Below are 13,278 nucleotides of genomic sequence, written 5' to 3'. Positions count from 1 at the left end.
CATGAGTAACCCATCGCTGACTCTACAGAACCTTTTCAACTTTAAAGCAATAGTTTGACATTTTGGCCAAACTGGTATTTACCTCAGATGCTACTTTATATCAGCATGTTATATAAAAAGCTACAGTCAACTTAATATGAAGGCTGGAAATGGGATGAACAGCTACCCCTACTCCGCCCAGAAGGTCTATCTTGTTTTTTTAATTGGTGCCAAAATTGTAAATCAGCAATTTTCATGCTGGACTATTTAATGGCTGGGACCAAGTACAGGTTTCAAATGGATTTGTATACCAGGAAAATCATGCAGCTACCTGCACCTATTGCGCCTCAGCATTGAACATAGCACGAAGAAAAAACAGAGCACTTTAGCCACTCTTACTGCTGATGGTCATCATATTGTACAGCTGCTTCCTGCCAAAATGGCCCCAGCCTCAGCCCAACTAGAGGTGATGAAGCAGGTTACTCGTATTGACTCTACTAAATGTCTTGTACTACCTTCAGTTCTCCTGTTCTTGCAGCAATCAACATTTATCTGTGAGGACTTTGCGAGTATGACACACTTTCATTAGTTCCTATTATGAAGACGGTAATGAGAACAGACAGTGAGGAACATGTTCAATACACATGGTCACGTAAGGTGATGGAGCCTCCAACTATTGTCTATACACTATAATTTTGTACAATGAGTCAATTTAAGCATTCACTAATTGCAAAATTAAACCTCTGTTTTCTCTGTGCTGTTCTGCTGCCATGTTGCTGCTTTGTGCACACTATCTAATGTATCGTCTAGATTTTCATTACATTTAATACATTATTCATTTTCTAAGACAGTGCTTGCGTTAAAGTTTTAATTTGAGTATATGTTTATAAAACCTAATCTTTATATTCATATGCGTTGCCTGTTTTGCTTTGTTTGAGCAACTTTGATGTAAAAACAACTACATTTTCCATCTGGGAATGATTAAAGTTCAATTTTGCCTCATAATATATATATATATATATATATACACCCCTACTATATAATCTAGTCTTTCATGAATATGCAGTAAAGTTCTACCGGCTGTGGATCGCTTTATCTTTATTCTGAATTTCATCAACAGAGCCTAAATGAAAGCACCAGCTGACAGAAGAAACTGGCAAGCGTTACTGTGAATCCACTCCTTAGGGAATCTCTTCTTTTGCTCTCGCCACAAATGAACTGACATCTAAGAGAAGAAAAAGAGCCTTGTGCACCAGCAAAGATCGTGACTGGAGAGGGAGGAGGGGTATTTTTATGACAACTAGAGGCCTCCCAGGACGTTCAACTGGTACTGCTCGCTGCGTGTATCCAGTCTCAGTGTTAAGTAGAGCACTAGCACATGGAGCAGCGAAGTTTTGTTCTGCATCACAGAGCTCTTGCAAATTATGATTTCTCTACATCGAATGAAAAGTTGGAAAATGTTAAGTCAACAATAAAGTCAATCAATTTGTTATTCAATCGGTGCTTATCAGTCCATTAGTTTATCACTCAGGTCACAGCTGTCACATTCATACCCTCATTAGCCGACTTCATCTACAGTATAATGAAAGCTTTGGCAATTCACTTACTAGCTCACTAACACATTATGTCTTGTTTGTTTAGTTTATATAAAAATGGATAAAAACAGCACGTTGAGGTTTTACAGGAGGCATTTCTTAGCCGGGAGCAATGACTTCCTGGAGTCTCTTCTGCTGCTCGACTTTAGGAAATACAAACGTGTTAAGTAAGCTTTAGACTTGCCCTTAAAAGGATTTTTTTTATCCCCTTTGGACAGAACCAGACTAGTTGTTTCTCCATTTCCAGTCTTCATGTTAAGCTAAACTAATGCTTGACTTCAGCTTCATTAGGAATAGACAGGTATTATTCTTCTCACCGAAATCTTGGCAAGAAAGTGAGTAAGCTTATCCCAAAATGTCAAACTATTCCTGTGATAGGGGGATGAGAACATAAGAAAAGATAAATGTACCTGCCACAGAGTTTGGACGGGGCATCACAAGGGAGCAAGTGCTATGTAAATTGTGCTGTGGGAGGGGTCTTTTCGGTGCTGGTGGAGTCCTAGGCTCCATGAAGTCAGTTCTAGGTAAGGCCTCATCTAGCTGGGCGGTCAGATTGTCCCTGGTTGGTCCAGGATGAAGGCCCTCGCTTGTATGGCCCAATGCACCAGCTCCACCTCCCAGGTCTTCATCTTTAGTCAGAACCTCACTGGAGGCGCTCCTCTCCTCATTCTCAGAAGAGCTAGTGATGGTTGCTGAGTGGCACAAAGGAAATATAGAATAGGTGAGCTATAAAAATGTTTTTAAAAATAAAAATAAATCATATTTTTTAAAGAACATATGGCATGCAAATGCTCACTTCAGCTTAAACAGAATGAAGACCTAAAACTTAGTAATGCCTTTGACAAATTACATTTACTCAGTCAACAATAACAGTGGTAACTACATCAATCAACGAGTTTTATTTGTATTTGATGCACCCTTTGCACTTTTGTATTCAACTATAAATACAAACTCTATTTAGGGAGAAAAAAGTGTCCTATTTTAGGAGAATCAGACCCATAAGCAACAAAGACAGCAGTGTCCCAGTTTTGACAGGAGGGAGCTGAAGCCTTGAGGCTGAAGTGGCACAGGCGATATAGAAGAACTAGCTGTGGGGTAGGGGTACATATTTGACAAGGACTTTAAACTTCCCATCAATATGTAGAGAGGTGTGGCACTTCAGTAATATTTTAGATTCCTGATATGGGAAAATGGTTACACATTTATTTAAATAGGCCATTGATGTTTTTTAGCTCACAGTTTCTTTCTTGGCATGGCTAACCTTTTGTATTGGACGTGCTTCATCTGGTGCAAAAAGCAATCTGAACACATACAATTTAGACACGCATCATTTGAAAACATTGCCAGGATTTCCAACAAATACACATCAGCAACTCTCACCTATGATCCCACTATCCTTGCTCTCCAGGGTGGAGGTAGGGCTTTGAGAAGGAGGCCCAGGGCTGCTCCAAGTGATGGATCCAGTAGTGGGACATGGGGCAGGACTGGGAAGGTTTCCACTAGGACTGGTGCTGGGGCCACAGTGAGGTGAAGGCAAGGACAAAGGCTGAGACAAAGACTGGCCTCCAGCACTGGTGCTAAGGGTTGAAGAAGGACTCCCTGAACTGGGGGAGGCAGTGCTGCAGGTCAGAGTGGAGGTGGGACTGCCCCCCTGGGCAGAGGTATCACACTGAAACATATGGATAAATAGCAAAACTTAATAAAGGAACAAGGAACAAGAAGATGTATATGATGACACAGACTAATCAACTCTCTGAAAAGAGAAATAAAAGAAATAACCCAACAAGATACTACAAAATATTTTACAAGTGTAGTAAATTAACAGTGTCACTCGTACCCTTTTGACAGAGCTCCACTTTGCATGACAGTGTGTTTGCAAATGTGTGTGATTGTGGCTATGTGTGCACGCAGATGGGGAATGATAATGATAATTCCAGTTCTTTTCACCCTGGCTGTCATTTTCAAGTTTTTCATAATGACTGCGAGCTGTGTTCCAAACTAAATCACTGCAGACATTTACAATTTACTGTAAAAATCAATGTATACCCATTCTACTGTTTCCCACGAGTCCGATTTCACAAAGACAAATGACATTTGTACTTTAATCACAGGTGTCTGTCTGTCTGAATGAGGCCATTAGTTAAAACTGTGCATCAGATACTCCAATAAGTACGTTTCAGGATTCAGGAATTTGACACTAGATGAAAGTAACATTAAGGTTTGTGCTACTGATGTACTTCAATTGATTTCTGGAGATGGCACTGTATGTATTGCACAATTTTTGTGCCAATCCTAAAACTAAGTAAAGCATATTAGTGTGTAGGAAATCTATGTCAACCTATGGAAAGCATCACAAAAAAAAGAGCTGTCTCCACCAGCACCAATACCATTGTTACCCTTCCCTGTTATGGCCAGCCGACAAAGATCAAGGTGTGTAATAGTCATAGAGGTCACCCAATCCAACAAATAACCCCAAGAGTAACATCTAAGAAGCTAGGCCTCTCTTGCTGTGGCTGATCTCATCATTTCACCATCGACCATAGAACGACAATGCTATAGGCGTAGACGAGAAGAACCCTCTACTCTAGATAAGAACACTGCTGCACATCCATAGTTTGTTCAAGGCCACGTGGACAAGTCAGTGAGCTACTGGAAGAATATTCTGTGAACAGATGAGACCAAAGCAGAGCTTTTTTGGCTTTATGTTTGGCAACTTCCAAACAGTGCATTCCAGCATAAAAGCCTTATCCCATCTGTGGTGGTGGCAGTATCGTGATTTCGGCCTTGAGTTGTACAAGGAAATGTCAAGGCAACTGAAGGTCAACAGAAAGTGACTCATACAGCAGGACAGAAAATCTATTTTATAAATCTATAGGTTGTTCTATGAAAGAACGACTAAAGCATGAAATGTATGTCTTCAAATGACCAAGGCAAAGTCCTGACTTAAAATGCTGCGACAGGACTTGGAGCAGGCAGTACTGTATATACCAGTAAGCTGAGCAGCAACCCAAAGTTGAAGTTGTTCTCTACAGAGGAAAAGGTTTGAAGAAATAATACAAATTATATTATAATTTCCCAGCACCACATACTGAACATCTTTCATACATTTTAAAGTATAGTATTTATTATTATCTTTAAATATTTAAAACCACTTCAAATATGTTTTATCTATTAATGCTTGTGACCTTTTACCAGTGAAGGCAGTGAAGTGTTCACACAACAATCAATTGTGTTTTAATAAATGGACATGTTTTTATATTTGATATATTTGTAGTTTGACCATGTTTATTTCAGCACTCTTCATTACTGATGTAAAGATTCTGCAACATAGATATAGATAGGATAGTAGAAACAGCTCATGACTATTCCCTTTATACCAGAGCCTCATCTATCTTAGCCAGGACAACCCACATTCCTCATATGAACCTCGCTATCTCTATGAAACTGACTGAATCTGGAGCTCAGGTGGTGGAATGAGGCTGAGAAAATGGGCCAAGGCTGAGCATGCAAAGGCATAGAGATAAAAAGGCGTAAGCACACACAGAGGGGTTAAACTAATGGGTCGCTGAGTATAGTAATGGAGCCCTGCAGAAGCCTAGCAACACAATTAATAATGTTCCAAAACACATATTGATCCATTTTCCCAAGAGGGTTTTGAGTTGTATTTAACGGTGTCGCCTTAAACACAACCAACTTTAAATGTCTGACGGCCAGGTGAGGGCTTAAAAAAGAGGTTGTTTCATGAAACATCCATCGCACCTTTAGATGACATGACAGCAAACGGCCGGTAAATCAATATGCTGCCCTACCTTTTTTTCCTTCCTGTCCTCCATAGGAGAGCTAGCAGTGCCAGGCGTTGCTTCTCCCAGTAAGAAGCATAGTCTGGTCATTAGTTCCTGGGTAGAAAGGGAGGGGCCCAGCTGGGGCTCCACGTGGAGGTCTGAAAGACACACACATTCAGGACACACAGCTTAACAAGCTAACGGAAATATGGCAGGTCGGATGAAACTGCCATCAAGTGATGCTCTCGTTTCGGCTCAGCTCACTCATAAGGTTCCCACCCAGCAGTGTTGTTGCTAGTGAACTGCAAGAAATCTATGCATCCACAGGTCACAACAACCCCAGCTGCCCTGATTACGAATGCATGGACAGTGGTTTTCCAGTCCCTAGTTGAGGCAGCAGCAAGAGGTTGCGAGTTCGCCTGTGCACACGCCTGCCAGGTGCTCTCAGTTAAGAGACGAGTTGCGAATTTCAATGAGCTGGGGGAAAGAAAGAAGGAGTGCTTCGGCTCTGGCTTAGCTGTTGCTTCTGGAGAGACTGGCTGACAAAGGCCATGTGCTAATTCATATTGTATATCACTGTTTGAGGCTCCCTGATGCTTTGACCTCCAACCCCGCGTCCATTCTTATCTCACCAGAGTAAAGCTTTAACACTTTCCACATTACTGTGCTTTAACACGCTGAGTAATACATGCACCCGTTTTCATGTCTCATCTATGTACTGTTATCAGCTGAGTAACATGCATATTGAGTAGGCACATAAACAGGATGACAGGACATCACAGATTACAGGAACAGCTCACTCCTCCTCACAAACATCTTTGCGTTTAGACATCACATTCATTTCGCACTCCCTCCGCTGATTTTTTTTTTCTTCCTCATTCTGTCTTCCTGCCTCACTCTCTACTCTCAAAGGCACTGCATCACGTTGCTGTTGTATTCAATCAGATTCTGTGCCCAACATGTGCCCAGCCTTGAAAGGATGAAGGTCAATTTTGGTAGACAAGCCCAGTCATTTCTGTTCCATAAGGTGTCCCATTTGTAGCATTTGTCAATACTCTTTTTCATTTCACAGCTTGAGAGATGGCTGAAGACTTGGGTAGGGAGGGTGCATGTGTATTTCACAGAGGGGGAGGAGAGAAAACTTTGCATTTAGTCAGCAGAGCGCTGAGATCCAATCTGGAGTAACATGAGGACACACTGAATGTCCAGTACTATTCATCAAACCACCTAGCAGTTGCCATTGGAAACGGGAAGCTGAGAGGTGCCTGGCAACCGGGATGGAAGATGCCTCATAAAATCTGCTTAGCCTAAGGATAGCCCTCTGGTCAGAAACACAATGAAAGCTGTCTGACATGTGGGTATTTACACCATTATAGCTTTAATCTAACCTTAACTGGACACACAACATGAAGAGAAGTCGCCAAAGAAACTGATAAAACAAATCCACTCTCAATAACACACGGAGAATCACATGGACAACTGTTGGAACATACATCTGAAAGGAAAAACTTAATATAAAGCATTTTGGACATAATTAAAACACAAACACACACTCACTTTCTCTTGTATCTCATCTGTCATTCTGCTCTCATCTCTACCCCATTCATTCTCATTAAGATTCGCTGATCAGTACCTGGAAAAACAGACATTATGTTAAATACATGCCCACACGCTCCTGTTCTCACCTCTGTGGTCTGTCTTGCCACTGCACGAGGCAAAGACAAGAGGTTCTCTTGCACTGGAAGAGCCATCCACATACTCCAGCTTCTTTACCCGTCCTTCGGCCACAGCAAAGAGGGAAAAGGGAGAGGGAGGGAGAGCAGGCAGGGTGGGAGGGACGGATTGCGGGTGGAGATAGGGAGGGATATGAAAGAAAGTGAGAGAGAGAGAGATTAAGCTTCTCTAGATGAGATCTGTGGTGCAGAATTTGAATTGTGTCCCAGGAGTATAAAGCAGTATAGAGAGTGCAAGCCATGCATGCAAACAGTACACTATTCAGTGCACCATGAGCATTTATCTTGAATATATTATTGTTACTTAAGCATTTTTGTATGTGTGTGCGATGGAAGGGGCAGTGGTGCACTCATGTGTGGGTGTGTCTCAATTTATGCAAGAACCGTATTCTTGGAAGCACAGATTCTTTAGAACGCAAGATCATTCACAACGATGGGATGTTTTTGAACACGGAAATGTGCAGAATATTTATTGTTCAAGGTTATTGTGTGTTTGTATCACGTATACAAATAGACTCCGACAAAACGACTGTGCTAAAACTGTGTTAAAATTTGATTTTGCGTGACCACTAAGAAAATGAAGGGCATGACATGATATGTATTTACTTGCTGTAATTTTCCATGTCATGTTCATTCACGAACGGTGCTGCGTGCAGTGAAATGTAAGAACACCTTTTTCTGAATGGCTGGACTTGCTGCAGGACACTGCCACCTAGTGCTTCATTTCAGGTGAGACAGGTGATTTTGTATTAAAAAAGGTTAGTAATTACATTTTAGAAGCACCAATAATTTGATTAAAATACTTTGTTAAACAATGGACTCATTAGTGTTTTACTTTAATGAATAACACAATATTACTATTTCTATTATACTATATATACTACTATAGATATATTATTATTATCACAGGTATACAAAAACATATATATAAAATTGATATAATTAACAAATATTCATAAACAATAATAAAATCCAAGATAAAACTACTGGAAAAATTTGACTAACTTTTTAAATGGACAAGATGCCATATTTAAGTCCATTATTTAAGTCTGCCTACACTCTGTAATTTAATTAAGTTGAATGTTTTATTAACATTAGTTTAGAGTGTGATGCTAGAAGGCTGCTTTGATTTGCATACTATTCTATCTTTTTTATTGAGGGAGGGGAGTAGATGTTGTGTAACTAGGTAATTTATTTTTTCATTGAGCCTTTTTTGTCATTCTGAGCTTATTCCATGCTTAAATTAAGAGATCAACATGAAACATAGAGAGGGCAGCAAAGAGGAAATGAAATGGGCATCCACTCCAATGACATTCTAATCCTCCCTTAAGTGAAAGCATCATATGTGAATATGTTGTTTTGAGAAACCTGATATATTTTACATGTGGTGAAAAAATGTTCAACCCTGAGTTGAAATCAATTGCCATATATCACAATGAATGTGATATCTTAAAAGTCAGCCTATCTAATTGGGTTTTTTTGCTTTAAGTTATATCGTTCAATAATTTACTCTGACAAGCTGTCACGTTTTTGGGTCCTGGGGGCACAGTCTTGTATGCTCTTGTATTTACTGTCACATGTATGGAACAGCTGAACGCACAGAAGCTCTCTGTTAATCAAAGCAAACCCATCAGAGCCTTCTCCTGTTTGTGCAAACAGTCACTGACACACAGCTCGTCATGCTCAGTTGTTCCTATCGAGACTGTGCTTTTGTTTTTTTTTTTTTTATTATTCTCACTATTTCTGTTTAACCCACCTGGGAACTTCATGCACGAGTGAGAGGGAACCACATTTGTCTGGCGAGGGAGAAGAGGGGAGGACGGTAAAGAAATGGACACACCCTTGGTCAACCTCATCAGTTTTACTGGGTTTTCAGTGTAGCCACTGTCACGCTCCTGGGAGTGTGTGGCACGCCCTCCGCTATCCCTCTGCAAGGTGCTGGGGGCATAACCCTCACCACCTACATGGAAAATACGGGCGTGTTGAGAAAAGAGAGAAGCAATTTAGAAGGCTTTGGCACACAGTAGTTAAAAAGGCAGGGCCCATTCGACAGAAACGTGGCTCGGCGTAGCTGTAACATATCGCAGATAGAACAGCAAAGATGTGCCTCATATAGTGCTGCAACATAGCAAACATATCTTGTCTTGGAGGCATATTGGAAAATGAGATAATGGAAAGTTGGCAAAGCCAGGACATCTATTTAAGGGAATGGGATCACAATCAATAAAGAGGCTACACTTATATTTCAATTCATTATTCCAATTATTTTCAGGCCATTATTGCTGCCAGGAAGCTCGATCAAACATTAATGCACAAGAACTCACAAAGTCAGGTGATTACAAAGAGATTATTGCCACTTACAGAAGTGAGTGGCAATAATCTCTTAGACATTGCAGAAGCTTTCTCTGTGGTGTAATTTTGCCATCCACTTCTTTAAATTAATGTGTTTTGCTATTATTGCCAGGAGCAAAACAAGGACTCAGAGGGCCCCTACCCAATAATACACATTCACACAATATTGTGTTATATCATTTCTACATGTGTAGAGGAATCCTTGCTTCAGAACTTTTAATGATCGGCTTTCAAGAGGAAGTGATAAATTTCAAATCTAAGCATTATTTTATTGTATATCATTTTAATGAGACTGACACAGTTTTCTGTCTTGCTCTCTGTACTTGCTACCCAGAGCAGCACATTTTAAAATATTAATGAGCAACATGGTTGCTCTAATATTGAGCTCTACTTATGTTCATCTATCTCCTCAGCACAGTATGAAGTCTCCTCTGTGCTGCAGCATTTGACAAGTTCATCCTGTGAAAACTACAAACAGCTTCATTTCAACACAAAATGTTCCAGCTGCTCAGCAGATTTTTTTTACATTTCACAAAGGGTCGAGCTTGTTCACAGCAAAACACAACATGTTTCTATCAAGTGCATCACACGGATCCTCGTTCAGTGATAACCCACTCCTGCGAGATTCTGGATGTTTTTAATAGGTCAAGATGTTTGCCTAACCCACTCTAACTTTGCCTGACACACTTTAAATGCAAGCAGCGGGACATTGTGTGAAGGACAGAACACACTGCTGAATTAGGCTAATTGAAATGGCTTTACTTAAATCACCCAAGAGGAGAGAACCTGAATATTGCCATCAAATATCGCAAGATCTGATGTGTTCAACATGAGAGAAATAGAGAAAGATATGCGTGATCAGGGACAAAAAGCACATCCCATGTGCTGTTAAAGCTGTGATGAGGCATCATCGGAGGAAGACAAACATACGATATTGACTTCTTATCACAGCAGTTCTTACCTGGGTGTCTCTGACTTTTGTCTCCGTGTTTTCTTCCTCCCTCTCTCCTGTTTCCAAACACTGCTCTGAACATCGCTGGGGCTGTTGCTTCTCTGTCTTCAGCCTGGAGGACTGAGCAAAATGTTCAACTGAATTAGACACACATTCTTTCAAGCGTTGCCTTAACTGTTAGTTTTCAGTTCAACTAATAGAAAACAGATTTAATTGCTGTTTGTTGTCTGAGACAATGAGGACCGAGTTAGTGTTGACCATCAGGTCTTTGTGTGCATAGTAAATACATGTAAGAGTGCTCTCACATCATGGTAGGATGGAGACAATTAAGCCTAAAGTTACCTGTTCTTAGGTCTTGGCTGGTGGTACCTTCACTCAAATCCACAGGAAGAGTCCAATTAAAAATTGCTGCTCGTCTTCAGTCAACTCACAGACTGATGGAGCAGGAGGCGGGTGCGCGCGTCGTGCACATGCGTGTCTGCGTCTTTATTTATTTATTTATTACCCTGCATCAGATGTACCACTGATGGACTTTTTTTTTTTTTTTAAACTCGTTATTCATTTGCTTTTCATTATTTTTGCTACACCACCACAAACAAACACCAACAATAAAACAGGACACATTTGCTCACTTGAACTGTTTTAACACTGGATTTTCATGCATCACACCGACACTTTGAGGCGTCACGTCCAGACACAACTTTCTCCTAGAGAACTTTTGCCTACAAAGTGGTCAACTCAACAGCACCTGCTTCCCCGAACTCCCTGATCCTCGTCTACAAAAACAAAACCTTATATCAGACCATGCAATTCAGACTTTTTCCCACAAATGTTTCAATAAACGACCTCATTTCTACTTAATGTTCTTGGGACTCCAGGAGCCTACAGTCTTCGTCCTGAAGGGGGCGACAATGAGCCACAACCTATTTAATGTGGGAGCTGATGCGTTCGAGTCCTTTCAGCGGCAGCACGAAGCAGAGGTACGAGTCATGGAGACTCGTCCTCATTATAGATCACAGAACATCCTCAGCGGCTCAGTCATGGCTACATACACGGTTTGTTGTAAGTAATTATTATATCAACTACAAAGCAGCGTTAGGAGAAACTGAGGTTTTAGCGTTTCGTCATTTAGCCGAGCTAACTACAGACACGTGGAAGTTAGCTAGTGTCATTGAATCTCAGGCTAAAGCAGTTTACTATCGGTGATTTCAGCAGATACCGGTTTTGCAAAGTTAGTCCGTGCTTACTGTCTATTTAGAGGAAGGATAATGGTTACACAGAGTAATAAAGTAGGACGGACACACGAGTGTAGAGTTAGCTAAGCAGCGGACATGCTAACGACATTGCTAACCCACCTTCCTCTTGCTAACCTGTGATCTGGCACTGATTGTACTGTTCACACACTAGTCCGGAGCTGGGAGATGTCCAGTGTGTTTATTGATCTGCTGTCTTCACCTAACAGTTTAGCTGCTTTGTCATATGATAGATTTACCATTATATGCTTTTCAGAGACAACACGGGTAAATGACTCCTTATGATCCCTCTTACAGCTCATGTGCCATTTGGTGAACCTCTGTATGAGCCAGGTGGCGGATGATGTCTCTCTTTGGACGTCCCAGTGAAGATGGTGCTGCTGTTAACACCACAATATAATTACTGGAGAAAACTAGTATGAAACAGGAGCTCCAACATCACAGCTGCCATCTGCCTCAAGTTACTGTGTGAAAATGTATGTAAAGGTTTGTATACTTGGATCTTTAACTTTTTAAGCCTGTTGTCCAGGTCACAAGATGCATCTTTGACAGCCTGATTCCTCTGATGTGAGGTATCCCAGGTTTTAATATTTCAGATGCAATATTAAATGTCCCCGCGCTTTCTGCTCGCCTCTTTCCCGTGGCGTCTCGGATTGAATAGGGGAGGATAAATGTAAAATGTTAAACTTGTAGATCACAATCATGTGAATGTCTTCATGTTGGATCAGTTCTTGTCTCTAAACATGAAACACTAGATGTTCTGGAAATGGCCTTGATGTTCTGTGTTGTTTTTCTGTTACCAGTGTCATGACTTAAGCTTGGGGAGATGAATCAAACTGTATCAGCTGTAACAAACTCTTGAGCAGTCTTGTCTGAACAGATACTTTGCAGGTGAGTGCATTATTTCTCAAGTTGGGATATGCTTCATTTTGCATCCACTGATAGACCTGAAGCATGCTTCATTGGCTTCTGGGTTTGCATAGAGATGCTAAACTGAATTTCCTTGCGCTTTCTGACTGCTACTTTCTCTAGCAGCACAGATTGAATTAAGGAATACATATTTTCCAAGGTCAGATTCTTGTAATCAGGCCTTACATAAGCAGTACATCAATAATTTTCTTAATATATTTTTATCAAAACATAGTAATTTTGTTCTAAGAGCATTTATTTGGGAATTTGTTGCACATTGATGGGTAGGTGTGACTACTTTCTACAAGGTATTTCTGGGGCACTTGTGTTGCAACTTAATGGTATTTGTTTCCTTGCAGGTAATAAGATGCTGCAAACACCCGATGAAGATTTGATCAGTGGAACATTTTCTTCTTTGTTAGTTCAAACAAACTTGCTATTAAATAAATGTTCTATATGTAGTTATATTGTCATACATATAACTCGATTTGTATTTGCTGGCAGCATTTACTTTACATTAAAGCAGTCTGCATACTGTGCATGCAATGTCTTAAGCTGAAAATTTTGTCGTCAAAGAAATAAATGACCATTTTGCAAGCTTGTTTTTTTTTAACATTTTAACTTGATACATAATTAGACATTATAAATTAGTGTAAACAGTGACATGAATAGTTTCACTAACAGAACTTTCCTGAGATTTGAATACAAACTGTATTTAAGATG

The 13,278-nt window shown here is 40.4% G+C and overlaps 1 protein-coding gene, 1 long non-coding RNA gene and 2 other non-coding genes across 5 annotated transcripts in view; 3 read left to right on the top strand and 1 right to left on the bottom strand.

Moving 5' to 3' along the window:
- The window catches only part of LOC113174426 (protein TANC1-like), a 28,269-nt gene extending 21,135 nt beyond the window's left edge, over positions 1 to 7,134 (bottom strand). The window contains exons 1-4 of the mRNA XM_026378428.1: positions 7,042 to 7,134; positions 5,384 to 5,514; positions 2,955 to 3,243; positions 1,985 to 2,266 (exon numbers count right to left, since the gene is read on the bottom strand). Coding sequence (XP_026234213.1) covers positions 1,985 to 2,266; positions 2,955 to 3,243; positions 5,384 to 5,464 — 652 coding nt within the window. The 5' untranslated portion in view covers positions 5,465 to 5,514; positions 7,042 to 7,134. The remainder of the gene's footprint in view (positions 1 to 1,984; positions 2,267 to 2,954; positions 3,244 to 5,383; positions 5,515 to 7,041) is intronic.
- Positions 7,135 to 11,338: 4,204 nt separating this feature from the next.
- On the top strand, positions 11,339 to 13,094 carry LOC113174207. 2 transcript variants are annotated; one of them, XR_003299891.1, is made up of 4 exons: positions 11,339 to 11,455; positions 11,944 to 12,122; positions 12,450 to 12,537; positions 12,915 to 13,094. It is a non-coding gene; the product is annotated as an uncharacterized LOC113174207 (long non-coding RNA). The 2 variants fall into 2 exon arrangements; XR_003299892.1 differs by having other exon boundaries at positions 11,944 to 12,132.
- On the top strand, positions 12,184 to 12,319 carry LOC113147657. Its single transcript, XR_003297377.1, has one exon. It is a non-coding gene; the product is annotated as a small nucleolar RNA SNORA31 (small nucleolar RNA).
- LOC113147666 lies at positions 12,576 to 12,707 on the top strand. Its single transcript, XR_003297385.1, has one exon. It is a non-coding gene; the product is annotated as a small nucleolar RNA SNORA31 (small nucleolar RNA).
- Positions 13,095 to 13,278: the final 184 nt, after the last annotated feature.

This window comes from Anabas testudineus, chromosome 3 (assembly GCF_900324465.2).
Source record: "Anabas testudineus chromosome 3, fAnaTes1.2, whole genome shotgun sequence".
Taxonomy (NCBI): domain Eukaryota; kingdom Metazoa; phylum Chordata; class Actinopteri; order Anabantiformes; family Anabantidae; genus Anabas; species Anabas testudineus.
This window is presented reverse-complemented; position numbering and strand designations above follow the sequence as displayed.